Genomic DNA, 17,907 nt, shown 5'->3' on the forward strand with positions numbered 1-17,907 from the left:
TAGAGGGGATCATGCAGGACTGAGTGTGTGAGGAGACGGCAGTGCTTAGAGGGGATCATGCAGGACTGAGTGTGTGAGGAGACGGCTGTGCTTAGAGGGGATCATGCAGGACTGTGTGTGAGGAGACGGCTGTGCTTAGAGGGGATCATGCAGGACCGAGTGTGTGAGGAGACGGCGGTGCTTAGAGGGGATCATCCAGGACTGAGTGTGCTTAGAGGGGATCATGCAGGACTGAGTGTGAGGAGACGGCTGTGCTTAGAGGGGATCATGCAGGACTGTGTGTGAGGAGACGGCTGTGCTTAGAGGGGATCATGCAGGACTGTGTGTGTGAGGAGACGGCTGTGCTTAGAGGGGATCATGCAGGACTGAGTGTGAGGAGACGGCTGTGCTTAGAGGGGATCATGCAGTACTGTGTGTGAGGAGACGGCTGTGCTTAGAGGGGATCATGCAGGACTGAGTGTGTGAGGAGACAGCTGTGCTTAGAGGGGATCATGCAGGACTGAGTGTGTGAGGAGACAGCTGTGCTTAGAGGGGATCATGCAGGACTGAGTGTGTGAGGAGACAGCTGTGCTTAGAGGGGATCATGCAGGACCGAGTGTGTGAGGAGACGGCTGTGCTTAGAGGGGATCATGCAGGACTGAGTGTGAGGAGACGGCTGTGCTTAGAGGGGATCATGCAGGACTGTGTGTGAGGAGACGGCTGTGCTTAGAGGGGATCATGCAGGACTGTGTGTGTGAGGAGACGGCTGTGCTTAGAGGGGATCATGCAGGACTGAGTGTGAGGAGACGGCTGTGCTTAGAGGGGATCATGCAGTACTGTGTGTGAGGAGACGGCTGTGCTTAGAGGGGATCATGCAGGACTGAGTGTGTGAGGAGACGGCTGTGCTTAGAGGGGATCATGCAGGACCGAGTGTGTGAGGAGACGGCTGTGCTTAGAGGGGATCATGCAGGACCGAGTGTGTGAGGAGACAGCTGTGCTTAGAGGGGATCATGCAGGACTGAGTGTGAGGAGACGGCTGTGCTTAGAGGGGATCATGCAGGACCGAGTGTGTGAGGAGACGGCTGTGCTTAGAGGGGATCATGCAGGACCGAGTGTGTGAGGAGACAGCTGTGCTTAGAGGGGATCATGCAGGACTGAGTGTGAGGAGACGGCTGTGCTTAGAGGGGATCATGCAGGACCGAGTGTGTGAGGAGACGGCTGTGCTTAGAGGGGATCATGCAGGACCGAGTGTGTGAGGAGACAGCTGTGCTTAGAGGGGATCATGCAGGACTGTGTGTGAGGAGACGGCTGTGCTTAGAGGGGATCATGCTGTACTGAGTGTGTGAGGAGACGGCTGTGCTTAGAGGGGATCATGCAGGATTGTGTGTGAGGAGACGGCTGTGCTTAGAGGGGATCATGCAGTACTGAGTGTGTGAGGAGACGGCTGTGCTTAGAGGGGATCATGCAGGACTGAGTGTGTGAGGAGACGGCTGTGCTTAGAGGGGATCATGCAGGACCGAGTGTGTGAGGAGACAGCTGTGCTTAGAGGGGATCATGCAGGACTGAGTGTGTGAGGAGACGGCTGTGCTTAGAGGGGATCATGCAGGACTGTGTGTGAGGAGACGGCTGTGCTTAGAGGGGATCATGCAGTACTGAGTGTGTGAGGAGACGGCTGTGCTTAGAGGGGATCATGCAGGACTGTGTGTGAGGAGACGGCTGTGCTTAGAGGGGATCATGCAGGACTGTGTGTGAGGAGACGGCTGTGCTTAGAGGGGATCATGCAGGACTGTGTGTGTGAGGAGACGGCTGTGCTTAGAGGGGATCATGCAGGACTGAGTGTGTGAGGAGACGGCTGTGCTTAGAGGGGATCATGCAGGACCGAGTGTGTGAGGAGACGGCGGTGCTTAGAGGGGATCATCCAGGACTGAGTGTGTGAGGAGACGGCAGTGCTTAGAGGGGATCATGCAGGACCGAGTGTGTGAGGAGACGGCTGTGCTTAGAGGGGATCATGCAGGACTGAGTGTGTGAGGAGACGGCTGTGCTTAGAGGGGATCATGCAGTACTGTGTGTGAGGAGACGGCTGTGCTTAGAGGGGATCATGCAGGACTGTGTGTGAGGAGACGGCTGTGCTTAGAGGGGATCATGCAGGACTGTGTGTGTGAGGAGACGGCTGTGCTTAGAGGGGATCATGCAGGACTGAGTGTGTGAGGAGACGGCTGTGCTTAGAGGGGATCATGCAGGACCGAGTGTGTGAGGAGACGGCGGTGCTTAGAGGGGATCATCCAGGACTGAGTGTGTGAGGAGACGGCAGTGCTTAGAGGGGATCATGCAGGACCGAGTGTGTGAGGAGACGGCTGTGCTTAGAGGGGATCATGCAGGACTGAGTGTGTGAGGAGACGGCTGTGCTTAGAGGGGATCATGCAGGACTGAGTGTGTGAGGAGACGGCTGTGCTTAGAGGGGATCATGCAGGACTGAGTGTGTGAGGAGACAGCTGTGCTTAGAGGGGATCATGCAGGACTGAGTGTGTGAGGAGACGGCTGTGCTTAGAGGGGATCATGCAGGACTGAGTGTGTGAGGAGACGGCTGTGCTTAGAGGGGATCATGCAGTACTGTGTGTGAGGAGACGGCTGTGCTTAGAGGGGATCATGCAGTACTGTGTGTGAGGAGACGGCAGTGCTTAGAGGGGATCATGCAGGACCGAGTGTGTGAGGAGATGGCTGTGCTTAGAGGGGATCATGCAGGACCGAGTGTGTGAGGAGACGGCTGTGCTTAGAGGGGATCATGCAGTACTGTGTGTGAGGAGACAGCTGTGCTTAGAGGGGATCATGCAGGACCGAGTGTGTGAGGAGACGGCTGTGCTTAGAGGGGATCATGCAGTACTGTGTGTGAGGAGACGGCTGTGCTTAGAGGGGATTATGCAGGACTGAGTGTGTGAGGAGACGGCTGTGCTTAGAGGGGATCATGCAGTACTGTGTGTGAGGAGATGGCTGTGCTTAGAGGGGATTATGCAGGACTGAGTGTGTGAGGAGACGGCTGTGCTTAGAGGGGATCATGCAGGACTGTGTGTGAGGAGACGGCTGTGCTTAGAGGGGATCATGCAGGACCGAGTGTGTGAGGAGACGGCTGTGCTTAGAGGGGATCATGCAGGACTGAGTGTGTGAGGAGACGGCTGTGCTTAGAGGGGATCATGCAGGACCGAGTGTGTGAGGAGACGGCTGTGCTTAGAGGGGATCATGCAGGACTGAGTGTGTGAGGAGACGGCTGTGCTTAGAGGGGATCATGCAGGACTGAGTGTGTGAGGAGACGGCTGTGCTTAGAGGGGATCATGCAGGACTGAGTGTGTGAGGAGACGGCTGTGCTTAGAGGGGATCATGCAGGACCGAGTGTGTGAGGAGACGGCTGTGCTTAGAGGGGATCATGCAGGACCGAGTGTGTGAGGAGACGGCTGTGCTTAGAGGGGATCATGCAGGACTGAGTGTGTGAGGAGACGGCTGTGCTTAGAGGGGATCATGCAGGACTGAGTGTGTGAGGAGACGGCTGTGCTTAGAGGGGATCATGCAGGACCGAGTGTGTGAGGAGACGGCTGTGCTTAGAGGGGATCATGCAGGACCGAGTGTGTGAGGAGACGGCTGTGCTTAGAGGGGATCATGCAGGACTGAGTGTGTGAGGAGACGGCTGTGCTTAGAGGGGATCATGCAGTACTGTGTGTGCTTAGAGGGGATCATCCAGGACTGAGTGTGTGAGGAGACGGCTGTGCTTAGAGGGGATCATGCAGGACTGTGTGTGAGGAGACGGCTGTGCTTAGAGGGGATCATCCAGGACTGAGTGTGTGAGGAGACGGCTGTGCTTAGAGGGGATCATGCAGGACTGTGTGTGAGGAGACGGCTGTGCTTAGAGGGGATCATGCAGGACCGAGTGTGTGAGGAGACGGCGGTGCTTAGAGGGGATCATCCAGGACTGAGTGTGTGAGGAGACGGCTGTGCTTAGAGGGGATCATGCAGGACTGAGTGTGTGAGGAGACGGCTGTGCTTAGAGGGGATCATGCAGTACTGAGTGTGTGAGGAGACGGCTGTGCTTAGAGGGGATCATGCAGGACTGAGTGTGTGAGGAGACGGCTGTGCTTAGAGGGGATCATGCAGTACTGTGTGTGAGGAGACGGCTGTGCTTAGAGGGGATCATGCAGGACCGAGTGTGTGAGGAGACGGCGGTGCTTAGAGGGGATCATCCAGGACTGAGTGTGTGAGGAGACGGCTGTGCTTAGAGGGGATCATGCAGGACTGAGTGTGTGAGGAGACGGCTGTGCTTAGAGGGGATCATGCAGTACTGTGTGTGAGGAGACGGCTGTGCTTAGAGGGGATCATGCAGGACCGAGTGTGTGAGGAGACGTCTGTGCTTAGAGGGGATCATGCAGTACTGTGTGTGAGGAGACGGCTGTGCTTAGAGGGGATCATGCAGGACTGTGTGTGAGGAGACGGCTGTGCTTAGAGGGGATCATGCAGGACCGAGTGTGTGAGGAGACGGCTGTGCTTAGAGGGGATCATGCAGGACTGTGTGTGAGGAGACGGCTGTGCTTAGAGGGGATCATGCAGGACCGAGTGTGTGAGGAGACGGCTGTGCTTAGAGGGGATCATGCAGGACTGTGTGTGAGGAGACGGCTGTGCTTAGAGGGGATCATGCAGGACCGAGTGTGTGAGGAGACGGCTGTGCTTAGAGGGGATCATGCAGGACTGTGTGTGAGGAGACGGCTGTGCTTAGAGGGGATCATGCAGGACCGAGTGTGTGAGGAGACGGCTGTGCTTAGAGGGGATCATGCAGGACTGAGTGTGTGAGGAGACGGCTGTGCTTAGAGGGGATCATGCAGGACTGTGTGTCAGGAGACGGCTGTGCTTAGAGGGGATCATGCAGGACCGAGTGTGTGAGGAGACGGCTGTGCTTAGAGGGGATCATGCAGGACTGAGTGTGTGAGGAGAAGACTTAGGTTAGAGGGGATCATGCAGGACCGAGTGTGTGAGGAGAAGACTTAGGTTAGAGGGGGTCATACTGAGGAGTCGGCGGTGCATCGGCGGGGGCATACTGCTGTAGAAATGTGCGGACTTATATCCATCATGAATGTACATGTAAGGATCTTGACGAGGTTTTAGTAGATCAAATCCAGCAAACATATTCTGATGATTTCGGGTTTATTCCAGAATGTGAGGCTGATTTTCAGTCAATGTAATTTATTATTATTAACATTTAAAAACAACAAACCCGTAAAATCATCTCTATATATGCACAGAAAGCATTTGACGCAATCCAACACCCACTCCCAATAAGAACTCTCAGTAAACAGGAAGAGAAAGGAACTTTTGAAGCTTCATAAAGAGTATGTTCAATGATCAAAGCTGTAGCTGTCATTACAGGAAAGAGTGTAAATGGAAAACTCTCCCCACAATCTGAAACATGGGCCAGTGTTCCTTCTCTCCGCTTCTCTGCAGATGTATCCTACTGGAGAATCTGGTGGCAGAAACAGACAAAACATGCATTCATTTATTTGTACAGACAAACGTAAGTGACATCTAGACCAAAAAGGAAGAAATAAAACTCTCTCCTTTTGCAGACAACATGTTCGTCTTTTTGAAAGTCTAATGGCATTTACAAAAAAGCTGCTAGAAGGAATGAGTTTAGCGCGGTGTCAGGTTACGAGATCTGCATACAAAAATAAATTTTATTTTTACAAATTAACAGTGAGAAATGAGAAATTGAGATTGGATGAGCATTACCATGTATAATAGCAAAATTTGACATATTTAGGGAAAATACTATGAAAAGATATGTAATAGGCCTGTAGACTGAGCACTACAAAACATGCTGAGAGAAACTAATCCCGTTCAGAGATGGGAAGACTCAGGAGTATTCAATGTCAGTTTTCACCAAACTGATGACATATTCTAGTTAGTTGCCATCAGGATCCCAACATGCTTTGCTATAGAAACTGACCAGCTGATTTTTAAATTGATGTGGAAATACAGAGTCCCTGGGATGGCTAAAACAGCACAAAAAAAGAACAATGTTGAAGGACTGTCTTCTAGTCTTTATTTTATTTGGTTCGAGTTTTACGATTTCAAGAATTATAAAACTTCAGTAATCCAGATAGAGTACTGTTGCCATTGAGACAGAGACCAATGGAATAGAAGACGGTGCTGAGAAATGGAGCCGTGCATACATGCACGGTGATTTCCAAAAAGGTGCAAAAGAAATTCAGTGGTGGCCGGGCGCGGTGGCTCATGCCTGTAATCCCAGCACTTTGGGAGGCCGAGGCGGGCGGGTCACAAGGTCAAGAGATTGAAACCATCCTGGCCAACATGGTGAAACCCCATCTCTACTAAAAAATATAAAAATTATCTTGGTGTGGTGGCGGGTGCCTGTAGTCCCAGCTACTCAGAAGGCTGAGGCAGGAGAATCGCTTGAGCCCAGCAGGCGGAGGTTGTGGTCAGTGAGTGGAGATTGCACCACTGCACTCCAGCCTGGCGACAGAGACTCTGTCTCCAAAAGAAAAAAAAGAAAAATTCAGTGGCAAAAGCACGTATTTGTTATGTGTATAATAGTTGTATATATCGAGCAAATGAAAATTCCCATCTGACGAGAGTTTGAATTCATATTTTGTGCCATGTTAAAAAGTTACCTCGAATGAACCCCGGACCTATGTTTTGTTTTTTAAAATTTATTTATATTCCTACAGGTTTTTGGGGAACAGGTGACATTTGGTTACGTGAGTTCTTAAGTGGCGGTTGGTGAGAATCTGGTGCACGCATCTCCCGGGCAGTATATGCTGAACCTAATTCGTGGGCTTTTATCCCTCACTCCCTTCCCACCCTTTTCTCCTGAGTCCCCAGAGTCCGTTGTATCATTCTTATGCCTTTGATTCCTTGTTGCTTAGCCTGGATGAGGTTGGAGATTATTCTAAGTGAGGTAACTCAGAGGCCTGTGTTTTAAACCTAAAGTTATAAAACTTCTGCAAGGAAACATAGAACGTCTTTGTGTAACCTTACGCTAGGCACACAGGATTTCTTGTAATAATGGCCAGACCCTCAGACACGAAAGAAAATTTCAGGCCAGCAAAGCACACATACGTAGAAGGCACAGCAAAGACCCAGGGGGAGGTCCTCACCTTCACCCTTGTTCTCACGCGGAGGCGGCGCGTGTCTGTGAGACAGTATCCCACTCAGCGATCCTCTGTGGTCCAGCAGATTCTCTCACTTGTTTGGAAGACAAGTGTAAGGATTGTTTTTATTTCTTTAGCTTGAAGAATTCAGCTTTTGAATGGGACTGGGACCATTCAGCTCATTTCCCTGATAGGTTAAAACAAAAAGTCTTCGCTTGCTATTAAAATCTGCACAATCAAAAAAAAATTGGACAAATAAATTGGACTTCATCGAAATTACAACCTGCTCTTTAGTTGATACAGTTATTATAAGAAAAAGAGAAGCTAAAGACTGGGTGAGCCTTCCAGAAGGGCAGGGTGGGACAGAACCTGAGGCCAGGCGGCTTCCAGCTCTCACTGTCTTGTCCCGCCTGCCCCTCTTCCCGGGGCAGCTGTTGAACTGCACTTCCCTGGGGCCCCTGCAGCTTGAGGCCCCCAGGGAAGCAGCTCTGTCACCTGCAGTTTTAAAGGGAGTAAATCCGATTTGTTGTAGCCTCCTTATATGAAAACGACCCTGTTCTGGAGGGGTTTGCTGAGTAGCTCAGAACACATCTGTGAAGTGAAGATGATTTAGGGCCTTGTTGCTTCAATTCCATGTAACTCTAGAAGAAGTCGTATTTTAGATTATGTTACTGTCAGGAAATAGGCCTCAGTACCTCTCTGGGGATGAAAAGATTGCGTGTTGTGGGGTCAGATAAACACCATTTCTTTACAACCTGCCAGGAGGCTTAATTTTACTCCAAGCTCATGTTTGCTGAGATTCTGGGAGTGAGTGGTTGTGTCCCTGTCCCTCAACCCCTGTCCCTCACGGGCCAGGAACGAATCTGGTGTGACCTGTTTCTGGGGTTGTGCTGGCAGCCACTTGTCTCGCCTGCCTGTGCACGCTTAGCTGCGTCTTGGGTCTGAGCTGCCGTCACCCCGTCCTTGTGTCGAGCGTGTGAGAAGACAGCAGTTGTGTGGCACAACCTTGCCGTTAGAATGAACAGTGGATAAGTGACTTTCGGGGAATGTGTTTGCAGTGTGGCCTCTGCCCTGCGGTCTGGTTGGATCTCAGCCTCAGGAGCATTCTGTTTGTCCCCAGACGTGGGACTCCATGGCATGATCCTGACGCTCACACCCCAGAGCTGGTGTCAGGCTCTGTAAGCGAAGGGCTCAGTCTGTAACGAGACCACCCTCGCTTCAGACACCAGCTGCACCCCAGTGGTCTCTAAGCCACCTGCACCTCTGCCCAAGCGGCTGTAAATTCCCTGGTGTCCATGACTCGCCCAGGTTCGATAATTCCTTAGAATGGTTCGTGGAACTCAAGAAAGCACAGTGGTTGCGATTCCAGTTTTTTGTACAGGTGGGGAGGACCAGCCAACTGCGGAGAAGCATGGGGTGAAATCTGCAAGGGTCCCGGGGACGCAGAGCTTCCATACCCCTCCCCATGGGGACCATTTGGGCACAGAGCTTCCATACCCCTCCCCATGGGGCCCATTTGGGCACAGAGCTTCCATACCCCTCCCCATGGGGCCAGGGCACAGAACTTCCACACCCCTCCCCATGGGGCCCATTTGGGCACACAGCTTCCATACCCCTCCCCATGGGGCCCATTTGGGCACAGAGCTTCCATACCCCTCCCCATGGGGCCAGGGTGCAGAACTTCCATACCCCTCCCCATGGGGCCCGTTTGGGCACACAGCTTCCATACCTCTCCCCATGGGGCCCGTTTGGGCACAGAGCTTCCACACCCCTCCCCATGGGGCCCATTTGGGCACACAGCTTCCATACCTCTCCCCATGGGGCCAGGGCGCAGAACTTCCATACCCCTCCCCATGGGGCCCGTTTGGGCACAGAGCTTCCATACCCCTCCCCATGGGGGCAGGGCACTAACTCCCCTGCCATAGCAATGTGTTCACCAACGTGAAAGCCCTTCAGAGCTTGGTGCCCGGGGTTTCTCTTACAGTTCATTGTGTAGGCCAGATGACTGAATGGGGCCACGTGTTGGAGCTCACCTCACTCTACAGCCTCAGACCTTAATGTGCCCACTAGTGTCTAGCCCAGACTCGTCTCTGCCTGAAGAAGACCTGCCGGCAGCCTGGATCTTGACCTCTGGGGTCTCTTAGTTGCCACTCCTGGTGCGGGGATGGGGAGCCCTGCCTGTTTGCCTGCAGGGATTTGCCAGTGAGTGTCCCATGCCAGGAAATTGGAGTCGTGGGTCCAGGATTCTGCTCTTTCTTGAGCTCCATCTCTCTCCCCTGTCCCCTTCTGGGTGAGACCCTCTGTCTCGTCGGAGGCCTCCACAGGTAGCCACAGTGCAGCCCTGGGCCTGTGCTCTGTCTTGAGCCCTCAGCCCCAGATGGCTCCCTTGCTCCCCACCTCCCCACCCCCCTGAGTGGGCTGGGCCGGGGCTGCTCCCCCCACCCTCCCGGAGTGGGCTGGGCTGGGGCTGCTGCTCATCCTTGGTCTCAGCCCTTCCCTCCTCCTGCCCCACCCTTGGTGTTTTGGCTGGTGAGCATGACTGGACCCTGCCTGTTTGGGAGCTGGCTTTTTTAGCTGTTGGTGACATAAACCAAACTCGGCAACTGAGAAAGGAGGGTGGGCTGAGGGCGAGGGGCTTCTTGGTGCTGAGGGGCCCATGCTCACTGAGAGTAGCTTTTGTTTTTGTTCTTTTTCATCTTTTTAACTGATTAGAGAATTGAAATCTTCCCCCCAAATCAAAGCCTGTTCATGCCCCTCCCAGCCAACTCGTGATGTATTCGTGTCTGTTCTTGGCTTTGTGCAGGGGGTGAAAGGTTTTCTTTGTAGGTGTCTAAGTGTGAGCAATTACGTTCCTCTTTGGGCGATAAATCTGAGTCGTGTCTGGTCCTGCATAAACAGTGTGTTTTTTGTGCCAAGTCAATGGGATACATGCTTTTTCCTTTTTAGCATAAATCCTGGGACACAGTGTGTTTGCATAATTTATTTTTATTTTTAATCAAGAAGACAAGATGTTTCCGCAGAATTCTTGGTCTGTGGATCTGCTGTTTAAAGTGCTGAGAAAAGTGTTCAACAAATATTGTGGCTGTTTCTCCGGCTTCCCAATATGACACCTCTCTTCCTGGTGACTCTACAGGAGCATTGCCTTGCCCTGCCACAGAAGGGCTTTATGAAAAAACCTTTTCAGCCTGAAATATGACAGTAATTACATCTGCCTGCTCATTCATTGTCTGTATACTCTTATTTCCAGTGAAATGGAAATTTCAAATTCAGAATTATTGCCAACCAAATTACCTTTATCAGTGAAAGAGCATCTGCTCGCAATTACTTATAAAATAAGAAAAATGAATCCTTTCGGCATGTATATTTGCAGCTCTGATGTGTATAGATTGGAAGTAATGCCTGGAGTTCAGCCGCCCACCCTTTGCTGGGCCCAGATAGGAGGATGCACGTCACGAGGTGTGAGGCGCTGGCTGGCCATGTCCACACTTGTCATGACCCGCTGCCAGAGAAGCCACGGAATCGTGGGAAGTGACCACTTCCATGTGAAAAAGGACCTTCCCCGGTGCGTTCTGAATGGATGTCCATGGGCTGTAGAATCGAGCCAGCTTAGCCAGGCTGTGTTGGGTGACCCAGTGGAGCACTTGCCACGGAGCATCTTGCCGTGGCTACCCTGGTCTCCTGCTGTGGCTGCCGTCACCTCTGGGTGGGTGTGGGTTTTGCCTTTTATCCCCTTTCATGAGTTCAGCGTCCTGTGTCAGGCAGAAGGCCAGGCCCTCGGGACACTGAGATCTTGTAATTCGGGTGCAGTGCCAGGCTTTGCACCTCAAGGCTGCGGTGCCTTTTCTGTTTCCTACGAGTTGCCGAGTTCCCAGCGGCAGAAACAGGACTTGCCTTTCCTGTAGCTTTGCTTTCAGAGGCAGCCCTGGGGTCTGGAGGCCTCTGGTAAATCTTTCCTTAAGGAACCAATAAACAAGGAGCCTCTTGTCCTGGAAAGGCCTTGCTTATGCCCTTGTGAGGTTGACACTGTGCCCGGCTTTCTGGTAATTCTTCGTGACTGGGTGCTCTTGCAGATGTACTGGGCTTTGCCCTGAGGAGGGTGGGTGGCTGTGCCCAGGGTGCAGGTGCCCAGAGATGCAAGGGTGGGCCCATGCTTTGCTCTGGCGGTGTGGGTCATTTCAAGGGGACAGAGGGGGACAGTCCTCAGGCCCATCGTGGCCTGGCTGCATCCTTTTGTGCACCTTTAGACAGGCCCCTCACCTGCCTCACCTCTCACAGAAGGGGCCAGGGGCCCCAGGGTCATGGCGTGAGGTGCATGGCCCGCTGTCCAGTGGAGTTCAGTGCAGGTCGGCTGGCCATTGTTCTCTGGCCACAACGGGCTCCTTCTCCTCAAGTCAGCGTCCCTCATGGAGGGGCTGAGGGCTTAGCAGCCTCTGTGCCTTCCGCCCCCAAGTCCCTGCAAGTAGGGCAGGAAGGGTTAAATTTTACTCTGTTTAGTTACTGCAGGGACAGGTGCTCCAGAAGTATTTATGTGTGTTTAAGTTTTCAAATCTGCTTCTTGCTGGTGTGTGGTAGGAAAGCGTCATCTGCCTCGCAGGCCCATGACAGGGCTGTCTGTTTTCCCGGGTGGGGACATGCCAACCCCCCACGCAGGTGGGCTGCTGCTGTAGGTAGGTCAGGGACCAGCTGGTCTGGTGAGCTGCAGCTCTTCTTCCGCGTGTGACTGCGGTGCTCACCTTCCCCAGTGTTCACCTTGTCCTCATCCATGGCAGAGGCCACCCTGGGCACCAGGCTGCCCGGTTAACCAATGTGTGCCCTGCATGCATCACACGCAGGATGGGCCGCGTCCTGCCTTGGCGCCAGTCTCTGGGCCCGGGCAAAGTCCCTGCCCTGGAGAAAGTGACCATCTAACGGATAAGACCCTCTGGCAAGTCCCACTCACACTGGGTCCCCTAGGCTGGGTCCAGGGCCTGGCCTCGTGAGTGCTTGGTTGAGATGCCTCATCACACACCAGCCTTGGTTCTCACTGTATTGGTGCCTGGAGTGAGAGGAAAGCAAGCCGATGGGAACACACATCCGCAGAAAGAACTGAGGCTCTGTAGCCCTGTCAGCCGCCCGCTTGAAGCCTCCTTTGTAAAGTGTGGGCTCCGCACCCGTGTCCTGGTTATTAGTGTGACTGTCCCACCACGGCCTTGGTACACCGGGGCTCTGCCCTGGCAGCACTCGAGCATCTTCAGAGCAGTGGCCAGACAGGGATGCGTGGTGTGGCCATGTGTCACAGCAGGAGACCACAGTGGCCACGGCAGGGTGCTCCATGGCAAGTACTCCTCTGGGTGACCCAACACAGCCTGGCCAATCTGGCTTGATTCTGGAGCTCATGGGCCATTCATCCAGGGGACCCCAGGCTGCTGACCTCAGCCCATCTCCATTGCAGAGCCTCACTCATGCCAGTGCAAAGTGGCACCCACTTGCTGCAGCCCGATGTCCACACAAAGCTGTGGGCTGGGAGAGACCAGCGAAACCAGCTCCACCTGCCAGGCCAGGCACCTGCCCTGGAGCGCTGCTGTCACGCTGCTGTCCTGGCCGCCTTGCGTGGCCCCTTCTTCGCAGGCGCTCTGTTCAGGGGTGGTTTTTCCTCCGGCTCTGTCACTGTTGTTCTGGCTGCTCTTCCCCAGTAGCCAACTGCATATTCACGGAAGCTCATTCTTCTTTTTCTCTGAGCAAAGGGCCTTGTTGAGTAAATGTAGTCATTTTCTAAATGGCTGGCTTTAAGTGTTCATCAGACTTGAATTCCACAGTAATCAGAGTGCCCCGTGTCAGTGCGCTGGAGGCAGCTGAGGCAGACTTCTGCCCTCCGAGGGGCACGGGCAGAGGTCAGGCCTGGATGGCGGCGCCCCCTCAGGGTCTCCTAGAACTTCCTGTTGGTTTAGTTTTGTAGCCACAGATTAATTTCAAGTTGGAAATGATTCTGGAAGTTCTTTGAGAACAACACACCATTCTGGGTGTTTGTTGGGAACGTGTCTGTTTTCCGGTCACCTGTTTGGTCCTTGCACTCATACCTCCACTCATTCATTCATCACAGTCACCTGACAGACACTCAGGGACACTCACTGTGTGTACTGGGGGCCGGGAAGCAAAGGTGACACAGACCTGGACCCACACCTGCCAGCGCACATCCCAGGGTGGGCAGGGGCCCTGAGCACTTATGCATCTTTCATGATGAATGCTTCCGTAGAGGTGGGCATCGAACCAAGAAGAGGGGAAGGCTCCCTGCGTGGGGTGTTTCTGGAAGCATCTAGGAGTTTTGATGTCCGGGTAGCCTGGCACTGGGCAGGGACAGGTGCCCTGCTGGAAGCCTGCCATGAAGCTGAGCCTGGGGCTTGCTGCATGGTGGCGTGGGTGTGGGTGGTTACCTTGTGCCGCCGCAGGAGACACGGTGTTTGAGTGGGGGGCAGCAGTGAAGGCCGAGGAGTCTGGTGTGGTGACGTATAATCCTCTCTGCTTGCAGCCGACTCTAGCACTGAAGCTTCAGGTTCCCTGAGTCACATCAGGCACCAGCGTTCCCAGCCACTCATCCACCAAAATGTTCCACCTCGAAGCTCTCTCGGGGCCAGGGGAGACAGGTGGGCTTGCTAATGAAGAAATGCAGACATCTATGGCCATGTTTGTGTGGTGTGTGCCAGGCCTTTTCATACAGCAAAGAGCAGACCAACCCCCTGTCATAGCAACTGAGCACCTGCAGTGAGCAGGTGCCAGTGGGAGGAGCCATGATGTAGGCTGCCCTGCTGCCGGGGACCCCACCTCCGTGTGCTTCCCCGGCCTGCATGGCTAGCTCATACCTGTTTTCTGCAGGGCCCGGAGCCCTGGTGCTCACGTTTGCCAGTGCAGAGGCAGCGCACAGTGGTGGGTGTATGGGTGCCTGTGGGTCCAGGCAGCCTCCTGATGAGCAGTCCTGTGGGGCTGTGGCAAGGCAGCCCAGCCTACTTGTAACTTCTTCCCTGGCTTGTCCCTGGGGCCCAGAGGGGAGCGTTTGCTGTTCTGCTTCTTCCAGTTCTGCAGTTTCCGAAGTTAATTATTCACTATGGTGTGGGAGTAGAGCGTGTGTTGCTGCATCTACCCCAGAGTGTGAACCAGGGCCTCATACTGCAGCTGTTCCTGACACCCAGCCCCACGGGAGTCCTACCCCAGCATGCTTGCTTTGGTCAGCCGAGGACAGCAGAGGTTTAGGGGAGGAGGGGGACAGTGAAGACACAGACAGTGAAGGGACCAGCTCCCGTCACAGCAGGGTTCCATCATGGGGAAAAGAGCTGCCCGTGCTTTCCCAGGGCCAGCCTAGCAGAGCCTTCTTGGAAACCAGCCCCTGTCCTTAAGGGACGGCAGCTCCCAGTCCCGCGGCCCTGATGTCCAGGAGGGCATTCGCATGTCTTGACAGAGCCCCTGGCCCGTCAGGTTCACTGATGGACCTCTCTTTCTCTTCCCCTGCCTCTCACTTGTTGCTGACATACTGCAAGTTACTAGTGACTTGAGTGAAACAAACCTGTATTTGTTTGCCACTTCTAGAACTTTCTCTAAGGGAAGGAATGGAGATCCCTGTGAAGTTTTATAGGATCTTTTCTCAGGGCAAGCCAGGGTGAGGTAAGCAAGCCAGGGTGAGAAGGAAGGTGTAACTTGGAAGTAGGGGTAAGGAAGTGAGCTCCGAAACAGGGCAGTCAGCAACCCTGGGGTGCACCTGTGTTTTAAAAACTAAGGATCCGCAATGCAGCTCAATTTGGCAATCATCCCCTATTATTATTCGTTTGTATAAAGGAGCATCCGTTCTTCCAGGCTCTTTAGAGTAGGACTTCATGGGCAGAACCTTGGAAAGAGGAGCGTAGGCACCATGATCACCGGGATTTTCCCTCCGGGAGTGACAGTCCCAGGACTCAGTAGTGGGTGGGGCAGGGAGTGAAGGGCCCAGAGCTGCCGCCCACCGCAGCTTGATGACAGGAGCTCACGTGGCTGGTGTGGAGTGCGTGCTTCTGGGAGTGATGCTTGGTAAAGCCTGGCTCTTTCCAGAGGCGCAGCTGTCTTCAGGCGTGTCCCCATCCTGGAATGCGGGGGTGTCGTCCACCTGGCCTGCCACCCTCGTGTCCCACTCACCCGCTCAACTGTTGGGTCCAGGCACAGGTGGAGCATTTCCCTGGACCAGATTGGGCCCCTTTCGGGAAGCAGGCAAGCTTATCTCCTTTGTGTCTTTAAGTCCCTCCTGGGGCACCAGCCTGGGTCTGTGGAGCTTCTGTGGAGTGGGGGAAAGAGCACCTATCTATGGACATGCCAACCAGAGGCGCCCCCCCCACATCTTCCTGGGTGTTAAGGCATGAAGCGCCCGAACCTGGCCATGATTATAATCATCACATCAGCAGCGCCACCTTCTTTCTCTTTCCTCTACGAAGGGAGCGCTGTCGCCTCTCGTCAATAGATTCCATTCTTTGCTCCTCAGGGCTTGCTGCTTGGGATTCGCTGTTGGAGTGGGCTTCCGAGGCGGGTGCAGGGCCTTGGGGGCACAAGTGAACTGGGTGCCAGTGCCTCCAGAGGGCTCCCCTGACAGCCTCGGGGCCTGTGTTTGTTTTGTGCAGAGCAAGTGCACCGGCACCTGGACCAGCACGAGGTGAGGTACCTGCAGTTTGCCTTCCGCTGGATGAACAACCTGCTCATGAGGGAGGTGCCCCTGCGCTGCACCATCCGCCTGTGGGACACCTACCAGGTGAGCTCTGCTTCGCGCCCCCTCCCCACAGTGGGTGCCAGGAGCCCGGCCGTTTCCTGCCACCTTCTGCCCTGGGCCTGTGTGCTGCATTTGGTTTTGCGTTCAAAGCACTCTCTCCATTGAAATGTGATCCTTAGAAAGAATGGTCCTGGCCAGGCACGGTGGCTCACACCTGTAAATCCTAGCACTTTGGGAGGCTGAGGCTGGTGGATTGCCCGAGCTCGGGAGTTCGAGACCAATCATGGGCAACATGGCAAAACCCTGTCTCTATTAAAAATACAAAAAATACAAAAAAATCACCCGTAGTCTTAGCTACTCGGAGGCTGAGGCACGAGAATCTCTTGCACCCGGGAGGCAGAGGTTGCAGGGAGCCAAGATCGTGCCATTGCACTCCAGCCTGGAGACAGAGCGAGAATCTGTCTCAAATAAATAAATGGATGTAAAACAGGGAAAAGAACTCGAGGCTGTTCTCTTTGTGGCTGAGTTTCGTTCTGCCTGCATGGCAATGTGCTCACTGGCAAGTTACGTTCTGAGCAGGGTGCTAGGAGCATGCGCGGGGTGCTGGTGTCTGCTGTGAGTTTGAGCTACTTCTGCCAAAAAAACTCACGCTCGGGACTCACACCTTGTCCGTATTTTCAGTTGCATATAATAAAAATTTTTTACAATCACAGATTTCAGTGCAGCATGAAATTTTCTACTCTTCACCAGTTCTGATGAAATTCAGTTCTTGAGGAGATTGAGTTTTCTGGAAGAAGCCACCTCTGTTCCCTTGAGTGTCCTGTCACTTATTCTAGCACCTTTTCATTTTGTTGGAGATGTTTGCTGAAGCGGAGGCGGTGCTGTGGGGGGTTTTACGTGCCAGCCTTTCATCATCAGTTACAAATAGCAGGCACCATTATGTGGGATTAGGATCAAATCTCTACAGAGTGCTAAAGAGAGACGCAGATGGGTGGTTTTCATCCCGACATCTCAAGAGTGAGGCTTTCTACTGCAGTGAGCACAGCCTTTCATGGGCTGTGCGTTCCAGCTTTGCAGGGGGGCAGCTGCCCCTGGAGGCTGATGCTGGGGGTGGGGATTTCTGTAAAGGGGAGCTCTAGGCAGCTGGCTTTTTCTAAGGCTGAATAGGTCCCAAGCACTGTGTTGGTCCCAACATTGGCCCCTTTCCCATGGATGTCTGTGGTGTTGGTGGGCAAGGCCGGAGGTCCCAGAGCAGCTGGGGAGGGCCTGGGGGTCTTTCTGACCAGCCCCTCCCCACAGAGCCTCAGGCTGGATGCTTTCTTCCTGCAGGACTGGGTGCCTGCTGGGGCTCCATACTCTCTGATCTCTTATTCTGAGCCTGATTTGGTATGAGTCATCTAGAACGATGCCCCCAAGCTTTGCTCCTGACACTGGTTGCTGGCCAGTGTGCCCCGTGGTGGGTGTGCGTGTTTCGTGCCTCCGAAGTCCTGTATTTTGACTTCTGCTTTTCCTTTGTGCCGCTTGTCCGATCCAGTGATCTCACCACGGAAATGATCACCAGTCAGCAGACTGTCTGTCATTGAAGTTCCCCACTTGGGTTTTGCTCTTCTAAGTGTTGGCAGCTACAGAATTTCTGGCCAGCAGCATTTGCTGGGACATAAAGCCTTACCTTGGGCTGTCTAGTCGAAGTAGCTGTCAGTCTAGTGCTATTAATCGGCTCTCCATAATATTACAGGAAACAAAACTTAATATCCTGTAAATTGCTAATGCTCTCCATTTTTGTGATTGGTTAGGCTGTTTGAGACCCAGACCTCCCTCATTAAACACAGAGTTCCTTGTAATACTGTCCCCATTATGAATAAATTAGGTATTAAGTCAGTCGCATTTTTGAGGAGCCAAAAAATGGATTGGCTTGCCCGTGGTTCTGCTCCGCCTCCCCAAACTCCTAATAGGTGTTAAAACTTTCAGCAATTGTGGCATCTTTATTGAGTTAATTTTCTTGAAATTAAATTTTGTCATGAATTGACTCATTTGTACCAGGGACTCATTCTTGAACTGACAGTACCCTGGTTATAAACCTCTTCA

The 17,907-nt window shown here is 53.4% G+C and overlaps 1 protein-coding gene across 19 annotated transcripts in view; it reads left to right on the forward strand.

Annotated features, from left to right (window-relative positions):
* Positions 1-17,907, forward strand: part of TBC1D22A (TBC1 domain family member 22A) — a 508,739-nt gene that overhangs the window by 277,173 nt on the left and 213,659 nt on the right. For 15 of the 19 annotated variants that reach the window (XR_013524311.1, XM_078343890.1, XM_078343897.1 and 12 more), the window contains one exon: positions 15,737-15,864. The exons of the other annotated variants lie outside the window; for them this stretch is intronic. Coding sequence is in view for 14 of the 15 variants with exons in the window: in XM_078343890.1 (XP_078200016.1) it covers positions 15,737-15,864 (128 nt within the window). In the remaining variant the exon portion in view is untranslated. The remainder of the gene's footprint in view (positions 1-15,736; positions 15,865-17,907) is intronic. 19 annotated transcript variants of the gene reach the window in all.

The sequence above is a fragment of the Callithrix jacchus genome, chromosome 1, assembly GCF_049354715.1.
Source record: "Callithrix jacchus isolate 240 chromosome 1, calJac240_pri, whole genome shotgun sequence".
In the NCBI taxonomy this organism is placed as follows: domain Eukaryota; kingdom Metazoa; phylum Chordata; class Mammalia; order Primates; family Cebidae; genus Callithrix; species Callithrix jacchus.